Source organism: Pleurodeles waltl, chromosome 12 (assembly GCF_031143425.1).
Source record: "Pleurodeles waltl isolate 20211129_DDA chromosome 12, aPleWal1.hap1.20221129, whole genome shotgun sequence".
NCBI lineage: Eukaryota > Metazoa > Chordata > Amphibia > Caudata > Salamandridae > Pleurodeles > Pleurodeles waltl.
In genome coordinates this window covers 696135968-696157133 of record NC_090451.1, presented here as the reverse complement: position 1 = coordinate 696157133, position 21166 = coordinate 696135968, and the positions used below count along the sequence as shown (strand labels likewise).

Genomic DNA, 21166 nt, shown 5'->3' with positions numbered 1-21166 from the left:
CATGGCCAGTGGAGTAAACCTCAACAGGTCCTTGTTAGTCACAGCCTTGCTCGTCCTGGACAACAACCGCTCAATGCCCCCACATGGACCAAAGCAAGTACGTCACTGAGCTGTAAAATGGGCTCTTCTACCCGGTGGTGGGCATTCCCGTCACCCACTAGACCTATGGCGCCACAATCACCATTCATATTCTCCAACTGACAATTCGTGTGGATATCATGGCCCTTCCACGAGGTCCTGAGTTTAAACATTTTGTGTTAGTGCTTCTCAAATGATTACCACACATTCCAGAAATCTTTCCTCAATTCTGTTGAATTGCGGGGCTGCCACAGTCAATGAGATTCTGGCTTTTCAAGGCTTCAAGGTCTCAAGTGTGAGAATTCAGAGGCAGCGTCGATAGGCACAAACTCCCCTTCTTTGGAGACTTCCCACAACTAAGGCCTAGACCATAGCCTGCTAGGAGACCAAGCATCCATACTTGTACCTCAGCCCATTCTTTTGTTATCATCTGCAGCTTCCTATCCTCTGCTCTCTTTGACCGTGACAATATACTGCTAAAGGCACTTCTCACCAAAGCCACTGATGACAAAAGCCCCATACCACACAGAACCCACTCGCCCACTTCCCCAACCCAAAGTAGCATGAACAGTGCAGTCAACTACGGTGCCTGCTTTAGTTTTAAAAAAAAGCTTTTGCAAAGTCTATCAGGTTTAATTATTGCAAAAGTGCATGCAACATCAGCATATTGCAGCAAGAGACATGGGAGTGAACCACTGGAGGGGACAGAGAGGACTAAATTGTAAACTAGTCCCTCATGTCTTTCACGTACAAGCCCTTAAGAGGAGTGGGAAGGCTACTCCCAAACATCCAACAGCATCAGGTGAGAGATGAATGCTCCAGTGTGTTGAGCCAAGATGTGACTTACAAAGTCTCAAGTCAACGGGTGAAATAGCATGGTTGAAGAAAGCCAGTCACTGAAAGGGGCAGATCCAAAGCCAACACTTTGTATATTGTTGGCAGCCGGTGTGTTTGACAGCTGTGCTGGCAAAACCCAGACCTAATGAGGAACTACGAAAAGTCTTCAAACAAGCCTATACCTTATGCTGGAAGACCTGATTCGAAGCTGAAATAAGAATTGAGGTGGTGATCATCAAACTCATAGGGATGTGCGAACCATCCAGGATTTCATACCACATATAGCGTATATCACTCCTAAACGTGTGCTCCACATTAGTAACTTCTTACTTCCCCGAATGTGTTCACGTAAAGACACTACTTGCTAACTAGACAATCTCTCTTTCAACTAAGCAATCGAGGTCATACTCTCAAATCATACTCTGAATGTCTCAAATCTGCAGCAGCACTATCCATTCTGCATGAGCCAAATGGGTGCTGCAAGATTCTAGACATTCACCGCTTTAACAATGGCTGGTGAAATGGTCATTTGATGCCCAGAGATGATGCTCGTAGTCACCATAGTGTTCGTTCTAAGACTAAGGGACTGATTTAGATATTGGTGGATAGGTTTCTCCGTCACATCCGTGAAGGATATCCCTTCCGCCGAAATCTAAATCCCATTATTTCCTATGGGATTTCGATTTCAGTGGACAGAATATCTGACACCTTGTGATGGCTTAACCTGGCCGTCAATATCTAAATCAGGCCCCAAGTACCTTTTGAAAGCAAATTTGTGGAAAAACATAAAATACATTGCAAAAAGTATTCCTGGGGAGGCGGAGTTGACTTTTTTTTTTAAAGACCTACAAACATTTTTTTCATTGCCAAATGGGGAGGGGGATGGACGTATTCTTTTCTTGAATCTTTTCACTCAAAATACATCCCTTCACTTTTACTTCTGCTTGGAAATTTCTGTGTTTCAAGTAACAAAAAAATCCCTGGTTTTATACTCAGCAAAGTTTAAGCTGGTTTCTTTCTTGCCATTGAAAAACCCTTTCTCTGAAAAACAGAACTCTCCTCTTCTTACGATGTTCTCTGCGGTTTGATCATTCTCTCCTCCAAATTAAAAATAAAAGGATTGAAAGTCCTATGTCGAAAACCAGGCTATCATGGGGACTGTGCAATTGTATTTATTGCTAAATTTACTTCCACAGATGAGTTTGCAGTTTTTCTTGCCGTTTTTGTCTTTTTTTGAAAAAAAATATGCTGTGTTTCACTAGATAGTTTTTTTTTACTTTTTCCTTTTTTCCGCAATAATCCTCTTTTTTGAACTTTTCTCTCTCTCTTTTCCCCCTCCCCGATTTTTCTTCTTTTTTTTTTCTTCTTTTTTTTTCTTGGTCTTAGGTCCGTCCCCCAAAAAACATGAAGACCCCGGATCTAACGTTCCTCCGCGAGACGAAGGTATTTTTTTCTTGCATGTTTTACAAACAAAAACCATGTTTTTTCCTCCTTTTTGTCTTGATATTTTTTTAAGGAAAAAAGAGAAATTTCTTGTGAGCTTCGTATTTTCTCAGTGTGTGGATTTTTTTTTATCTTGTTCACTTGTTCTTTTGCTTATTTTTGGAAAAAAGGGGGAAAAAGTAAAATAGCTTTTTTCTTAAAGATGATTGGTGTGGAGCTTTGCTTGGATAGCAGGTCTAGATCTATTTTTGAGGAGGGATGGGGTTCTGGGCTGTGTTACCCCACCGAGGGATACTGCAAATTTGTAAAGATATGAAGACGGGATGGGTGGGCAGAGATGGTCGCACAGAGGGAACAATTGTTCGCAATCTGGGGTTGATGTTGACTATATCCAAGACAGAAATCTTGTGATGACAATCTACAATGCAAAGCATGTTTCTAGCCCCACTGAACCACCCAGGCTGTAAGTTATTGCGGCACTGTAGTTCAACACAAGCGGAGCATTACAATTCGAGTACTATACCATATCACGCCAGATCATTACTAGAAAACTACTGCTCCATAATTTACCAAATCCTAAACACTACTGTTGGAGAACTAAACAATGCTGAGTATTAATGTTTGGTATTAACAAATACTGTGTCATATCCTTAGCATTACTGCAAAAAAAGTAGATCAAAGTGTACTCATTCTGGAAAAGGACTGTCAGAGTACTACTCCCAGGCACACCAAATCCAAAACATGAAGGTTGTTGTGGTAAACCACAGTGCGCCAGATTCAGTGAATCAGTTTTGGGGAATTCACACATATTGTACCAAACCCAGATTATTATTATAAACGTACTATGCCATAGGATGTTAGACCACAGCATTTCTGTACGAGAACTAATCATACCATACCAAACCCAGAACATTACTGTAATTTCTCAAGTTCAGAAAATTGCTGCAAGGATACTAATTCATACTGTACCAAATCTGGAATACTGTTCTATATCTGTGTGCCACATTCAAAAAATTGCTAGAAGTATACTCATTCAGTGAATGCTAATTCTAAAACATTACTCTGAGTGTGCAATAGCACAGGGTACAGAATCCATGATATTTCCGTGGATGAATTGTGACATACTGTGTCAAACCATCAACATTTCTAAAAGTAATATACCATAGTGCATATTATCTAAAATATTATTTAACAGCCCGTAGTACTCCAAATCCCTAGTGTACCTGCAATATACCAACCTAAAGCCTCATGCCCCTCATCTGTGGGATTAATGTTAACGTTCTAGGCAATTGAAGTGTGAAATCTAAAACAGTAGCTCCCAACTTTTTGACTTCCATTTTATCATTACTGGAACTCGGGGACCCCCACTAAATCATTATTGGAAACCAGGGACCCCCCACTGAGTCATTACTGAAAGCTGGGGTACTAATCTGTTAATATTATTCTATTTTTTAAGCAGTCCCGGACCCCTTGAGGAGGCTTTGTGGACCCCCAGGGGTCCCCGGACCACAAGTTGGGAACCTCTGATCTAAAACATTACAGTGGGCATTCTACAACCTAGTTTACCAAATCCTGTTTATATCACTGTTGATGGACTAAAGCAGGGGGTGTCCGATCCTGAGCATAACTTTAGGAGCACTATGCCAAAGTGTGCCAAATAGAGAGCCTTACCAAAGATGTAAAACAGAATCTGGTGTATGAACACGAAATCTTTATTATTTATGTACTTAATAATACAGTAAACCAACTTCCGAGCAGTCTAGGCGATCTACTAATGTATAGTGTACCAAATGCTGAGCATTGTTGCTGGTATTACTTTTTATGTACTAAATACAGAGCTCAACCTTTCAAGTACTAATGTGTCGGGACCATCTAGATAAGTAGTATTAAAGTACTGTGTCTGAAATCAAAATCATTACTAAAGGAGCTGATGCGCACCCTACACAATGAAGTACCAAATCCATGGTGTTTCTGAGACAGTCCTAAAAACATACCAATACCAATAAAAAAGAAAAAAAATTCAAGCGCAATATAGATGGAAGAACCAGAAACTACTGTACAGATGTATTGTACAATTGTTTAAAGACTTTATCCCTGCTATGTGTCATGTTTTGCCTTTATTTATGGATCATCGGTTGCTATCTGTAGAGATTTTAAATGTAATGTTTTGTGTTGTAAGAATTCAGCTTTGCATTGAGGAACCTTAGTGTTGTCTTTGAAGGTATTTGTATTCATTTATCTGCCTTTATTCTTGATTTGAAGAAATTCATGGCTGAACTTAGGGTATTTTTTTAGTCCTCAGTGTTGTGGTGTTGGACTTTAGCGTGACCTAAGAGAGTTTCAAGGATGACTGATTTTCCACTTTTATTGTGAGTTTTTAACGTTTTTTGGGAAGATTTTATAATGTTTTAATTTAGTCATTTTTAATAGTGCATTTGCTGATTTAAATCTTTATTTGAGTGTTTGATGCTTAGAAGATGGATAAAAGCAGGACTTGAGTTGGGGGCTCAATGAGAGATTATAATATTTAGTTGGTTTTGTATTTTCAATTAGGTGAATTTTGCAGTGCTGCTTTCAAATGTTTTTATGTAAGCACAGATGTGTTACCTTGAATAAAATGTATTATTGATGTTTGGGAGTATATTTCTGACAGAGAGCTCCCTAAGACTGATCTGGGGGTAGGATGGATCCTTTTATAGAAACTTCTTACTATGGTTTTCAATAGTCCTATACATGCAGTGACACCAAGGGCCCTATTACGACCCTGGTGGTCTAATCACTGCCAGGGTCACGTTCGCCGCCAATGTGGCGGTCTGACTGCCACATTACAATGGCAGTGGTAACGGCGCGGTTGGACCGCCAGCACCGCCAGTTTTCATCAACATGAAGGTCTGGTGGTGCGGGCGGTCCTAATCCGACAGGGTAGCACTGCAAGCAGCGCAGCCCTGTGGATTACGACCCCCCTCTCCGCCAGCAGTTTCATGGTGGTAACCCCGCCATGAAAAGGCTGGGAGAGACTGGGTGCAGGGTGCCCCAGGGGGGCCCCTGAACTGCCCATGCACTTGGCATTGGCAGTGCAAGTGCCCACCTGGCCAGCCCCATCTGCTTTGCAGACAGTGAGCATTGCGAGGGTGCTGGTGCACCCTGCATCCTACAGCTTTGCCTTCGGCTCTATTATAAGCCGGAGACAATGCTGTAGGCTGTTTGCAGCTGGGCCAGCTGGAGGAAACTGGGTTTCCTCCTGCCGACCCAGAGGGAAACTCGTATAGGCCCTGGTGGGGAATCAGCCACATTGGCGGAAACCTCCCCGTCGGAATGAGCGTCCAAGTGGTTGTTGTTGAGTTGTAATTCTGGGATTTTGTATTGAAGGTGTTTAAGGAGAGTTGCGAGTAATTTTAAATATTTTGTTTTGAATTAACACTGTTTGTTATTGAGTTGGCAGTGTTTGATGCTGAGTTTGTAGTTTTGATGTTAAACTTGGAGCTTTTGTTGTTGAGGTGGTGACTGTTTATGTTACATTTACTTGTCATGTTGAATGTTTTTGTTTAGCGGTCTCAAATTTCTGATACAGAATAATGGGTTCCTTATTGAATTCACACGGGGCATTCCTTTGTGGCGTTGTTGAGGCCTCCATGTAATGTTCGGCAGGCCACTTTTGTGGAGACAGAAACCTATACTGCTGAGTTGTGAGGCCTTATGAAGTTTGTAAGGCCTTTCTTTTGATGTGGAGTAGGCCTCTCGTGGAATATCTGGAGGCATCTTGTAAGAAACTGGATTATTAGTCGGGGGGGTGACTACCCTCTATAAGTAGTAAACACAACCCAAAAAGTCATTACATTAATTTGAGATCAAGTGCCTGCTAGCTACGGCACAGAGCAGGCAGGCTTTACTTAGGGCAATGTGCAAAGTAATTATTCAGTACCAAAACAGTAAATAAAGACAAATACAAAACAATAAAAATACTAAATGAAATAAAATCAAAGAGTTACATTTAATAAACAAAATCTCACAAAAATGACAAAAACCTAATAAGCTCAAGAGGAGATATGAATTTTTAAAGTTTTGAATAGAAAAACGTCCAAAAAGCACAAATGGACGCTATTGGGATTAAGACCCAATATGAGGTTAACCGCCATGGAGCGCGGGTCGCAAACCCCTACCAGGTTTTTCCTGGTCAAAGATTTTACATCTGACTGAGGGCCTGATTTATTATTTGGTTGACGAGGTTAACTCACGGAGTCCCAACCAGCGGTTCTTGAAATTGCTTTTTTAAGTTTGACAGACAGCTTCAACAACATGATGGATCGAACAGTTAAACATATTGTTTTTTATTTTCAGAAGTGGGATTTTCTTTAGGAAATACAAATAATGCCCCCTATTGCCATGGAAATTATTTCCCATGGTGAGAGGGGCATTTGTTGTTTTTTACTGCCCTTTACAGCCAGGGTTTGCATGACAGTGATGGGCGGTGAAAAACGGCTATATGTCCGCCCATCTAAATTAGGTGGGTGAACATATAGCCAGTTCTGTAATGACCCTTACTCCGTCGGGTCATTGGAGACGTTTGGCAGCGGCAGACAGAAACAAAGCAGTCTCCGCCATGCCAAAACTATGGTCCGCCCTCATTTAAATCGGTCGGCAACCCATCATCTTGACAGTAAGGAACCTCTGTTGCCATTGCAGTGGACTAGCCTTCCCGCCAAGATATGATTCAGGTCCTTAGTCCTTTCAGTCATAATCCACTACAAGAGTGCACTTCTAAAGCCCCCCAGCACCCCAGGAGAGACACTTAGAAACTCACTGGGTGTCTGGCAGAAACCAACAGCAGGGTCGAGCCCAGATCCAGGTCCAGTTGCCACTGGTCAGGTGGGCAGTTGCAGCTTGAGCCAGAGGTCAGCGGTATGACCTATGGAGTCCCATTTCTTGTCTTGAGTACAAGAGGAAGCACGTCCAGTCATTCAGGGCTCCTTTCAGGTCACAGACAGCAGGTCCAGTATTCTGTTCTCCCTCAAGTCAGCAGGGTTGTGAAGTGCGTGCCTGGAGATGCCACATTTATGTTTGAAACCGGCTAGTGGGTGGAAATGACTCTTAGGCACAACCAAACAAATAAAGTAAAAATTCCACGGGCCAACCCTACCCGGTTTGGGGATTTTTAAGTTGGTGAAAGTCTTTGGCTACACTAAACATGGGTTCTGAGAGCTTTGTGCATGTGTGGGAAGCGTACTATGGTAATTCCAGTGTCCTCCTGCATCTAACAATAAAATCCAGTTTGAAGCAGTCACTGTACCCACAATAAACTCAGAAACAAAAGTCTAATATGACAAAAGCTAGGGTTTCCAGCAAACAGACAGTGGATACAGAAAAGCTGTTTTAGCAACCTGTTTCCTTCCTTTAAAGTGCACTCCAAGTGTTATGTGCAAAAACCCAGAGAGAGAAGTCTGGTAGGACAAAAGCAGAGTAATCCAGCAACTAGTCAGTAAATACACAAGAATTCTCTTGGCATCCTGTTTTCTTTCATTCAAATGTGCCCCAAAGTGTTATATGTAAACCTAGCAGACCTGTCAAGGAGGCTTTGTCACACAAAGTGTATAATGTTGAAAAGGATGCACACAGCCCCCACCTTTCTGCTGGGCTCAAAGAAATCATCCCAGGCCAGTTAGGTTGACCAGGTCAATCGCAGTGACTTTTTCTGCAGCTCCTGTGGGGCATTTCACACCTTTTCAGCATTTATTCAAATGCAAATCCCTGTCTGGGAAAAGTTGGAGAGCAAATGCAAATTAGACTTGAGGAGCCTCAGGCAGGGAAAAGTTAATATGCCGTAATATTTATTAGAAATCTGACTTTACCATTCATTTGGATTTTCAAAACCCATTAAAAACAGTGGTTTAATTATTTTCTAGCTGGTCCCTTTTTTGGGATACAATATAAGCACTTAAAATTGCATCCCAGTGTTTCTCTGTGGGCTACAGAGTCATATGTCCACCATCTCAGGAATTACACCCTTAGACAGACTCCTCAGCTCAAGGTCTGTACCCCGAGACTGAACATGTGCCTGGCAGTCGAGGACTTCCTAGGCAGACACATAATCTCCCTTGTTGGTGACACTTTCTGTGTCATGTAAAGGTTGGCCATGTGCAGGTCTCCTGTCCTCTGTACCTGAGACAGTGCAGGCAGCACCTCCAGGTGAGAAGCATCTTTACCAGGGTCAGTCTGGGTGCTCTCCTCTCACAGCATGTAACTCATGATCCACTGGTCCTCCCACTGTGAATGAAATCCACCCCATAGTCTTTACTTTTTCCTGGGCATCTATACCCTGTGTTTAGGGACTGTACCCTAGGAATTTGTGTTTTTAGGGCACCCCGGGTGGCCACCATGCCAAGCTTTTTTCTTATCTTTACTCTAACCTTCCTCTGGGCAAGTACCACCTCCCATTCTAGGGATACCAGACTATAAAGTGGAAAATCTCAGACCCCAGGGCTTGTGTACTCTACAGACCTGTCTTGGCAGATACTGTTGTGGGGAACCAGTATTGCTACCCCCATGGTCCGGTTGGCACAGGTATCCCTCAGAGCAGTGGCCCCATTCCCTCTGACTTCCTAGAAGTGATATCTACTACCCTCAGGGATCACCATGTTACATCTGGGTCCACCTCTCAACTAAGGGATACAACAGGCATGCTCCACCCTCTCCTCCTAGGACTAACCCCCTAGGCCTACTTTGGCACCGCTTGAGGAGGTCCCATCTGCGGGTGGCTTCCTGGAACATACAAAGTCCTCCTTCTTATGCCATGAGTGGAGACAGTCACTACACAATAGGCAAGTTAAACTGTGCCTTGGGCCTTCACCCATCAAATCCTCCCCTCCTATGCCCAAAAGTAGAATAGGAATATTTTCTCTCCAAACTCTTTTGGGACCCTTTGGGGAGATTTTCCTGCATCATCCTGGCCTTCCCTCTCCCTCACCAGAAAGGAACCTGATCCACTCTTGCTGTGGTCACTTTCGTGTACCTTTAAGGACACTTTGGTGCTGATCCAGAGATCAGCTTCCATCCTAAGCTCTCTGGGCACAGTGAGCTTGGTATCTCTCCGGTGCTAGCACAACTCTGTAAAACAATTACTTAGAAGGTACTCCTTCACAGCCAAACTGTACAACCCCTCATAATCTTTTACTTTGCTTTTTTTCACCCACCCATTCAATACCTTGCTAAAAGAATCAATACAATCCACCAGTGACTCGTGTGACTGCTTCTGGCTATCCCTGAACTTCAGGCACTACTTCTAAGGGGTCAGGCCAAACTTAGTGATAATGGCTTCCTTCATAGGGGCCTACTTCATCCGGTCAGCTACTTCAAGGGTCAATAGGTAATTCCTACCTGCAATGAGCATGTTCTCTGTGCATATGTAGGGCCACCCCATATGCTGCAAATCACTTATCTACGTAATTCTCAGCCACAAAGCTAGAATCCAGTTCTCTGGGGACTTGGACTTTTTTTCCCTTCTCCTTGGCACTTTATTGCCCATGCCAATGTCTTCATTATACTCAGAGGTCCTTTTGGAACTCAAGTCCAACTCTTGCTGGCTCCTCTCATTGGTCAGCATGACTTTTTTCACCTCGATGGGCAGGGTCAACATCTTTTCCTGCAGGGCCGTAGTGGCCAGTTGCAACATTAAAGCCCTTGCTGTTTGTCTGTCCCCAGCTCCGATTAAAGCCAAACCATGGGAGGACGCACTGCTCAGTGTCCTCCTCATTCTCCTGCAGTGCATCTGATGCACGTCCTCCCATGTTCTGAGAGCAATGTGATAATATTCCTTCTTCGACTGCTTGTTCAGCCCTCTCCTCTTGCACAAGCTCTCGAGTTCTGCTATGCTAAGGCTCTCCAAGTTACCCAGATCCACCTCAAAGTTCCCCAAAACTTAAGGTGCAAAAATTGAGGGTAGAAAATAAATGTAGAAAAAAAATAATTAGTGGCCCAATTAAAACCAAAAGCCACCTAAAAATCCACTGTTGGTTTTTGCTGTCAATTTAAAAAAAGGAATTTTTGATTTCAACTTAATTCAGTGTGTGCACAACACAAGTCCTGGATTCCACCACTGAACACCAATGTAGGAAATGTGTTTATTAGTTAAGGGAGGTGACTACCCTCATCAAGTAATAAACATAACCCATCCCCGGGTGAACCCTCTAAGTCACCAAATTAACCTTAGCTAAACCCCTAGCAGCTATGGCAGAGAGCAGACAGGCTTCGCTTAGGGCAATGTGTAAAGTAGTTACCTAAACTGTGATAAAAGAAAAAAAGAAAAACAGTAAAAATCCTGAATTTAATTCGAAAGTTAAAGTAAAATATAATAAACGAAATCACTCCAAAATGACAAAAATACAATAAGGGGGACAGGAAATTTTAAAGGTTCAAGTTGAAATAGCAATAAAAAGCACAACCGCCAATGATAGTCAATCATCGCAGTAGACCAGGACATAGGCACAAAGAGAGGCGGACTGAGATGGAGCATTGGTCGGACGCATCAGCAAGGTTCATCCAGGTCAAAGATTTTACCTTCTTTGTACGTTAAGTCCCAAACCACAACAGGTGCACACTTCTAAAGCCCCCGTCAACTCAGGGCAGGCACTTAGAAACTCACAAGGCATCAGGCAGAAGCCAACTGCAAGGCCCAGGACAGGTCCAGTTGCCACGGGTCAGCTGGGCATTTGCAGGAAAGGCCTCTTGCAGCTTGGTGTATCCTTTTAGCTTGAACAAGAAGTCAATCCTTATGACCCAGGAAGACCTCTTCTCTGTCTTTGATACAAAAGGGAGCAAGTCCAGTTTTTTAGTGCTCTGTCCAGGTCACAGACAGCAGGTCCAGTTCGCTTCTGTTCTTCATCAGGTCAAGCGGTGTTCTGTCGCGGGTGCCTGGAGATGCTACATTTGTGCCTGGAATCAGCTAGGGTTTTCCTGCAATCAGACAGTGGATACACAAGAATTATCTTGGCATCCTGATTCCTTCTTTTCATGTGCCCCAAAGTGTTATATGTAAACCCAGAAGGCCTAACAGGCTTTGACGCTAAAGCAGGATTTGACAGTGAAATGTCAAAAAGGATGCTTAGAGCCCCCACCCTTCTGCTGAACTCAAAGTAGTCAACCCTGCCCATTCAGGTTTATCTGTCAGTCACAGTGACCTATTGTGTAGCTCCTGGGAACAATTTCATGCCTTTTTTCACACCTATTCTAATGCTAATCTCTGGCTGGGAGAAGTTGGAAAGCAAATGCAAATTAGCCTCCAATAGCTTCAGGCAGTGAAACTGTAACTTTCTAAAATATATTTTTCCTTAATATTTATTAAAAACCTGACTACCAATTACTCGGATTTTAATAACCATTAAAACAGTGGTTTAAATATTTGCCCAGATGGCTCCTTTTCTAAGATACAGTATTACTTTATAATATTGCATCCCATGTTTTCTGTGTGGGCCAGATAGCCTTCTTCTAGTAAAAATAGCTTTGGGGTGCTGTCACCCTACAGACCTGTTAGCTTGAAATGTATACATTTCATATTATAAATACCATGCACCGTGCTTTGTGGGCTGCAAGGGGTGATATATTAATATTTAAAAGGAAGGTTTTTACCTGCCATAGTGATTTATTCTGTGAGATTGGACTGTAGTTTTTACACTGCTATAATCAGGCTACACATGTTAGACTTCAACCACATGTCACTGTAATGGATGACCCAAAGTGCATCAACCCACTAGCGACATTTAACTTCCAAACCCTGGGAATATTATTAAACTTGCCTACAAGTCCCTAGTGTACTCTACACTAAGGACGTGTAGGCAATTTTAATAATATTAATATGCCAATTAGAAGCATGTAAATTTTACCACAATTAAAGGGAGATCTCAGGAACTTTACTACTGGTTAGCAGGGGTAAACTACGCAGAGTTCTAAAGCTAGCAAAATACAGGGTTCAGCAAGAGGTGGTAAAAATCTGTGGTGACCACGCAGAAAAGGTGGATTTCCTACTTCTCCGATGTGGACTCTGGTGAATTCTAAAGCGTTTGTGCACATAATATTTACTTCTTCTTCCTTGATTATGAATGTGATGTTCTTTGATGTCAATTGGGTTTATAAAGGCAACATTGATTTTAAAAGTATGGGTTTTTACTTCAATTTTTGGAAGCTTTGATTCCAAATGTGAGGACCTCTGATATCAAACACGGCATTGATTTGAAATGTAAAAGTATTTTATTCTAGATATTCCTCTATTGAAACAGAATTAAGCATTCCTTGTTGTTAAACTTGCAGCATTTGTGGCTCAGCTATGTTTCTATGACTTTGGTGTAGGTTTAATAGATGCAATTGTTCATATTTTAATATTATGTTTTGGGTCCTTGTGTTGATACAGGAGGTTTTGTTAGATCCCTGCGAGATACACTATAAGTCTGCTTTTTGAGGTGGTGTTATTTAACACTGAGTTTGGGAGCAGTGATGTTTCCTGGGTCTGGACATTAATGTTTAATAAGGATTTTTAATTGAATTTAAAACATTAACATTCAGATGTTGTTTTTGGGGCTGTGTCGCAGTTTTGCTAAGTTGAGTTGCATGTATTTTTGTTCAGTTGTGGGTCTCTGGTTTTGAGTTGGAAGTGCTAATTGTGGAGCTGTAAATCTTTCTTTCTGAATCTGCAGTATTTTGAGTTGGCAGTGTGTGATGTTTGATGTCTATTTACTGAGGACAACTGTATCCGAGTAATAGAACATACATAGACAAACAGCATAAAGTTCACACATCCAGTGAAGAAAAAATAATTAATGCAAAAAGCCGGTCTCTTTTCATAATGAAAACATAGGTGTCTTTTCACTGTTTGTGATGTCCTTGCTCTTATGCTGTATATTTTTTCAATGAAAAGATGATTTTTTTATTTTCATTTGGTACTTTTGAAGGCTGAATTGCAGGCAGGTTGTATTTGATGCTGAAGGCATTCATTAATTTGATGGCCTTTCGTAGTGAATATGGAAGTCATTGCTGTTCAGTCCAGGCTATTATACTGTTAAAAATATACATTAACAGCTTGAAACGTTTTTTTCAATTGAGATGGGGAATTCTGATGGTTGAATTTGGCGTTTTGATGTTGAGTGAGATGCTGACTTGTGGGACCTTTGCATTTTCAGGTAGGACATCTTTTTGATTGAGTAAAGTATTTTGATACTGTGTTGGGAGCATTTTTACTTATAAAGCTTAATATCTTTCATAATCAGTTTCTTTTTTATTTTAGTGTGTAGTTTTAGATGTTGCTTTGGGAAGAGATGATCTTCAATACTAAGCTGGACGTCTTTTATCTAGTTAAGGTGTCTGGCATTAAATAGTGGGTATTGGGAAACATCTGACCACAACCTTTTAATGGAAAGATAATTTCTCAGCTTTCATCTTGATATGTTTGTGGTGTCTTTAATGTTGAGCTGAAAATTTGATTCTTGGGGATATTTGATGCTGAAGACAAAAGCATCTCAGTTCCAGGAGGTGGTATTTTGGGTTGGAGACTGGGTTTTGAGTATTATGCGTGGGTTTTTGAGTGTTTCTCTGAGCTTCTTGTTTGTTATATAAGTCTGTCTCAGATATGGAATTACATCGAATTAGATTTGGCTTTTGTTGAAGGTTTGCAGTACCCAGGCACTGTAATTTATAATGTAATTGGCAATATGTAATATATAGTTGTGCTCACTAAATATTTGAGTTGTCAGTCGAATGGACTAAGGGGTAGGTTTAGAGTTTCTTTAAAGTGGGATAGCTGCCAAAACGCAGCGAATGTCCCATCCACCCTATGTGGAGTGTATTCATGTCTGTACACGTAATAAGCCAGACTGCTGCCTAAATCTGTCACCTCATTAGCCTGTTTTCCTTTCATAATGAGCAACCAATTAACCCAATGGTAGTCATGCTGAGCTAAAAAGTTACAAAGCTTTTTTGCCTTTTTCAGCATAGTCTTTAAACATAAGATTAGCAAGATCTATCTACATCATGCTGAAAAATGACAAAGGTATTTTACCATTGAAGGTACAGCAATGAATCTTTGGGTTGGTAAAATGCCATCCAACAGAGGGGGGATAAATAATCGTAGCTCCTGACAGATGTTTCACTTAGAGAAGCATAGTTGTGTCCAGACACAAGTGAACAGCCAACATAGGCCCAAACCAAACACTTTCAAGCTTAAAGTGCCACATAAATAAAGAAAAACAACAGTTGGCATCTCTATCACAGGCTCGTTCACCTACTTCAGTACTGTGCAATCTCTTTAAAGACCCTGCTATGATGCACCCCAGTATATAACGCCTGGAATTCTGCATTATTATATTTTTTGTGGGATGGAAGTGTCATTTTGGTACTTAAAACATAATTTCTTATTCACTCTTTTCCCCCAGTGGCTAGCTATACCTTTTCTCTTAAGCACCCATACTGCTTAGCATTGATGGGTCTGTGTAGAAATGTCAGGAGGTGCGCTGGGACCACAGCGAAGTATTGTATACTGGCTTGCATATGGCCAAAACTATTAGATCACAAATATTATCAAAATGTATTTAATCACACTGGCTTTCAGAATGTAATCTGTCATGGTTGGCACACAATGTACTAAGTAGACCCCACTGATATAGGGCTTTAAGGAGTCCCACAGAGCAACAGGTGTAGCAACAAAGCCAGAGTTCATGTTGACTTCCTCCTCATCCTCTGCCTTGGGAGCAAGATATAGAAAATAGAAAAATGTCCCTCCTATGTTGATGCTGCCTGTGCCTGTCAAGGTAACAGGCCAGTGCTGAGCAGAGATCCTTAGGGAACTGCTCCTATCCCCCTACTGAGCCCCCTACTTCCTTGAACCACAAAAAACAATCATTAGTTTATGAGAGTCAGGCACCAAGGAGTATATGTAGAATTTCATCCTAATGCCATGAAAATACCTTTAAATCCAATTCATTTTTGCAGCACCCTAGGAGCTGGCCTTCGCTATGACTTATCTGCAGCATCTGTGTTTGTTGATTCGATCCCATGGTGGTTTCTTTACTCTGCAGTAGAACTCTGGGATAACAATGTTCAAGCCATGTGTGTTCACCAATAATGTCTCACGGCTGGGGCGCTCTCAACGGATCTCAATCTACAGGTCATCTTGGGCTTAAAGCGTTCACAATTTAAAAATCCAAAAAGTAGTCAGCCCAGCAGTCCTCTTGGTCTGCACTTCTGTCACGTAACGTGATGGTTTGACATCTGGCTATGATCTTCACATATCTGCCTGTGTTTCAGTCATGACCTGGTCTCATGGCAGAGGTAAGGGTCTTCCTGGACCCGACAAGGATATTCCAGGACAAAATCAGAGAGACCGGACCCATCTCACATTGTTCACCCAGCATGTTTTTCCTCATCTGCCGTATGCAAGGCCTTGACATTGTGTAGTTCACCACCACTGCAGAAACAACTTGACACATGCCAGCATCTGTACCCCAATGCTTGTCTCTCCATGCTGAAGCACCACAACTGCCATTGGAGACACTCTTCATCAGACTGTGCACGGAAAAGGATGGAATTACATTCTAACTTTGTACATTCCCAGACTCATTACCCGAGTAAAGGTTCCACTTAGTTTTTCTCAATCTAGTTACACTCAGCACTGCAACAGAAAATTGTGACACACTTCCTCAAGACTCTCGTACCTGTTATGGCACAGTGCAAAATATTTTTGTATACATGTTGTGTTCACGACAATGAAAATCACAGTCCCATAAGGTGGTGAGAATAAGTTGAATGGTAGACACACTGCACTATTGGTACACCCAATAAAACATTATGATAACTTTGTGACCTTCTACCACTCTGAACTATGCCAGAAACGCCATCACATAAACCACTTTTCATTCACATAAGTGGCCCTTTCTTTCATCAACCGATAATCTTGCCTTCTGGGCCACAAGCGTACACTGGAATTTCTCCCACCATTCCCACTTAGCATCTTCTCTGAGGACCAAAAAGCTAATGTTGTTACGCCTGCGCCGTCCTTCGAGAACCTCCATCTTTTCCTCCAACTGCTTTAGCTTTGTCTTAGAGTTTTGTAAGCTTATCAATACATTTCAGGCTGTCGTCATGTGTACCAACTCTTTTCTCAGCTTCATGTCTCCCCAGTCTCATCTCCCCAGGTTTCATCTGCTTTGCGTGTCAGAATATCAGTCTTAATAGGGGCCACAGTTCTTGGTCATGCTTGGTGAAGAGTCTACAATTGAAGCAAATGCAGATATCTAGGTTGTTGAAGAGAGCCCTTTGGTCTAGGAGGTCTCCTCAGCCTAGCTGTGGAGACTTCCCTTTGTGGACTCTACACACTGTGCACCTAGTCTGGGCCAGTTCCTGCACAGGAAGATGTTTCCATTCCCGGTCTCTGTTGAGCTTTGTAAAAAGTGCATTAATAGCTCCAGTCCCATAACCTAAAAAGGGGCGTTCTAGCTCGTGACCTCCTGGCACCTGATTTCTAATAGGCTTACAACTCTTTCCACTACCAGCAGGGCTTCATGGCACTCCAAATAGAGCGTGAAGCATCTCTGTGCTCAGCGGGCCTTTGTTACTGAAGGTGTAGGGTGAAGGACCTCGAAGATGCCGACTCAGCGAGGTAGCGTGTCGCGGGACCTCCGCTTTGCCTCAAATTGGTTCTTATGTTTTGAGAATTGCAATAGGCGAATAATTAAGGGTGTTTCAAATGAAAAAGCCTTGAGTCTGGACGGCCTGTCTTATAGAGCCAGGATACGCAACATAGACTGCATCCCTGGAGGCGGTAAGGGAGGGTGCTTGGCAACAATGTAATCAATGTAGACCAGGTGTTCCCTTCGTCTCATCCGGGAGGAGGAAGCATGACCTACAGGAGGTAGTCAATCGCTCCTGCTTTTCCTTGCGAGGCACCACCGAGCCACACGAAAGGAAAATTACTCCTACTCTGGACAGTACATGCCACCTGGAGGCAGGATGGCCTGTATGTGCCTACTCACAGGCAGCCAAGCAGGGATGTGGGAGAAGGGAAAAGAAGCCCACCTACGATGGTTCACAGCCCAAGCCTTTCCTTCACGCCCACACCACCCACTCTCCCGCCGGCGGTGCTGTGTGGAGGGAGCTGCTGAGTGGAGCCCCCTCTCACAAGCAGATGGTGAAGCACCTCCCACACTCCTCCTGCCCAGACCCCTGGGGTGCAGGGAGCCTCCCGGCCGCCGCCAAAACCTTCTGTCTGCATCCAAAGCATCGTCTGTCAGAAGAAACATATGAGACCCCCCCCAAACAACCCCTGCAGAAAAGTAATTTAATTAAGAGCCTTCACACGAGCCAGCAGGCACACCTGTTCGGCTGGCGTTGTGCGGTCCTCACCCAAAAGGGTTTCATTCGTTTTTTTCTCCAACTCCTCCTTGCTTTTTTGCGCCTCACAGAATATTCTGCGTGGCTCAGCGTTTCCCTGCTGAAGCCGGGGGATTTGGCAAGCAGTGGATGGATATTAAGAAAGGGGAAAAAGTGCCAACATCGTCAGGAAACAGCTCGTCTTCAGCAGGAAAGAAAGGAAGCTCTGATGTTGGGGAGTGCGTAGGTGCAAGGGAGGCTGGCGGCGGCCATCTTGGGCCTCACACATCCACTCCACTCACATGTCTCACGTCAAGAAGTCCCCTACTTAGTGGCTTAACAAAACTTGAGGGAGGCCCCTCTGCAAAGTACCTGGAGGGGGACACCTGCACCGTGTTAAGGGCCTGCCACCCTTGCAGAGTATATTGTGCTGAGGGGCCCTCTTGGCTCAGCTCCCCCCCTCCCACCGCAGGGCCTGCGGGTGCCTTTGTTATGCCACTGCCCCTGCTGTACCTATACCTAGAACACAATCACACCTCTTATACTGAACGGATGATAATAATTCTCCTTCCTCAGGAGTCTTTTTTAGGTCTGGCTGGACCTAGCTTTAGGACTTCCTAGTCAGTGCTTGATTTAAAAAAAAAAAGAAAATTGCCAGGGCGCTCATCAGCAGCCACTGCAACATGCACCACACATTGCTCTCGGACAGTGCTGCCAATAACAGTATCAACACAACTCCTAACACTGACACTCCTACAAGTATGACTTTTCAGACTATTCCAGCCCCCCCTAAGCTATGAGAATGGCTTGGGTGGTTGACAATAGTCATTTTAATGTATATTAAATTAATAAACAGCTTTTTTGTGCTCATCTCTAAATTAGACAGACAGCGCCAGCACATAGTAGACTTTTGGAAGCCCCGGTGTTGGCAATGAAATGCTGCTGCCGAGCACCGGAAGCCACTGGCTCAAATTAAGCACTGCTAGACCTTATACCTCATGCTTAAGTATCAGCTTTCTCCCCAGCAGTCCTTGTTCTCCTTGCTTTACCCTGCCTGACCGCCCTCCAGCAGTTCATGTCTCTACTTCCTTTTCAGTGCCCACCCTAACTTTCTCAAACATTGAGGGACGTTCGATCTTCTTTAAAGAAACACTATTCCAAGGCATGAGGCTTAAGTCCAACAGAAGAGACTTGAGGCATTTCTCCCAAACAACATTAAAGAAAACATCCTGCTTGGCACCAAGCTCTGGTGAGGCTTGAAATCCACTGCTGAAAGAAAGGGAAGCTTGGCAAGCGACCATTCTCAGGCTACACATTGAGACTCTGAAATGCACCCACCGACTACGCCTTCAGGCTGATAACTCTAGATGAGCAGTGAAGACTCTTCTTTTTGGGCAGGTCCTGCAGGGGACGCCTAGCCCAACCTAAATATGACCTTTACCGACCTCATTGAGGCTCTTATGCCAGGTGTCCAAGGTAGGTGCAGGAGGCCAGATTAATATCTGACTTTTAGGGTAACCACGGCAATGAAATAAGTTCTTTTAAATCCCCCGGGTGTACTTTTATCTGGCCTGGGTATCCTGAAAAGGCTGAACAAACCTGGCGCTTGTGGGACTAGGTTGGACATTGTTACTCTATGCACAGACCAGATGTCTGTATTGGAAGTAACTCCATGTAATGTTCTAGAAAAGTGTAAAAATTCCGAAACCCTTTCCAGAGCTTGTACCCCATCTACATGTTCATTAATGTGTTAAAAAGCAATAACTTTTTATCTGAGCCTTACCTTCCTAGCGCTGGTGAAGCCCGTCAGGGAGCTATGCACTTAATAAATTCTCAAAAAATAGAAATAAATAGAAATTGAAAGCAATATACAGATTGGATAGCTGGTTTAAAAAATGCGCCTAACAGCATATAAAGTCAGGTCTTTTGTGGGCCTCAGTGTAGGACACGCCCCACAGAGCGATGGCGGAAGTTTGTGGGAATGCACTATTGCATTGCAAGGCATTGGGCAGAGCTGATACCTGACAAGAAGGAGGTGCCTTGAAGCAGGTGACGTCAGGCCCTAGGCCTCAGTATAGCACAGGGGCCTCTACTGCGGTCGGAGGGACGCGCCATTCCAGATGCGCCTCTCTGCTGGCAAGCACCCTTGAGGGGTTTGAGGCGCTCTCCTTCCAGCTGCCGACCCCCCCAGCAGCCCATGGAGCCCCCGCGAGCGGGGGCAGTCGGAGGCCCCTCATTAGCACGCGGTGGGTTCTAATTACTGCTCTCCGAATGCACCGGATTAATTAATCTTCCTGTTCCCATGGCAACGGAACCAGGATTAAGACAATGAGTGACCTGGTATAAGAAAAACAGCAAGAAATGATGAGACGCGCGACATTTAGTGATTACTCTAGTCAACCCAACTAACAAACTCACAAATCCCCTGCTCAAATTATCTCATAATTATACTAATACTGTACTCATATTTCCCTATACTAATCCACTACTAATTCCTCTTGGGTTCCGGAGTAGAGTGCTACTCGCCAAAAAGCACTTTGACGCCTCATCAGGGGTAGTAAGCGCTATATAAATACTATTGCAATTCCATCCATCTTTTCAGGGAATGCGCGCATCCCCGGGGGCGCCTGGGAGCAGGGCCTTATGTGCCCTGGTGCACCCCGGGCACCTGGCATGCTGGTGTGCAGGGCAGCGCATGTAAATATGCAACCCAGTGACTGCCTGGGATGGGAGTGAAGTGCAGTGCGGCCATCGTGGCTTCCATATTGTGAGCCATCTTTTCTTGCATCCAGACTCCCCCCACGTTCCATTTTGTTCCCTCTCTTCCCATCTCTACTATGGCCCTCACTTATTCCATTGGTGTCAATTCACCAAAATGTCATGGGTATCGGAAGTGATATTGCACGCCACATAAGCACACACAGATATGCTTACAGATACACACACTTTCGCTCACATAAGCACACACTCACCCGCAAGCATCCTCACAACATACATTTTAAAGCATTTTTTTTTCTACTTACCATAGCTGCCAGATAGGGTCATCTTCAAGCTACTTTTACTCCATTTTTTATTACTCAAACAGTGAGTAGTATTATTCACTCTTTGTGTAATAAGAAATTGACAGAAAATCAGTAAAGTGGCACCCCAGGGATGTCCATTAGGACGAGCTGCACCTGAGTTCCAGGCACTGATCTTGCCACATCTGAAGCCAAGGCTTTGAAACAGCGGCGGCTGCCAGAAACCTCAAGGGGAGTGGTGAAGGGAGGGGGAAAATGGGGGAGCGAGATAAAAAATAATTTTAAAAAACATTACCTCTTCCAGTCGTCGCTGTCGCCACCTGCCGCCTCTATCCTCTTCTGGTGTCCCAGCATTCACAGGGACACCAGCACACAGGCTCCCCAACAATCCTGGCGCTGCTTTCATACTAAACCTAGCATGAAAGCAGAGCGGCTTGGGCTGGAAA

The 21166-nt window shown here is 43.5% G+C and overlaps 1 protein-coding gene across 2 annotated transcripts in view; it reads left to right on the top strand.

Annotated features, from left to right (window-relative positions):
• Positions 1 to 21166, top strand: part of NLGN2 (neuroligin 2) — a 275173-nt gene that overhangs the window by 219398 nt on the left and 34609 nt on the right. The window contains exon 3 of one of the 2 annotated variants that reach the window (XM_069215582.1): positions 2302 to 2358. The exons of the other annotated variant lie outside the window; for it this stretch is intronic. Within the exon in view, the coding sequence (XP_069071683.1) occupies positions 2302 to 2358 (57 nt within the window). The remainder of the gene's footprint in view (positions 1 to 2301; positions 2359 to 21166) is intronic. 2 annotated transcript variants of the gene reach the window in all.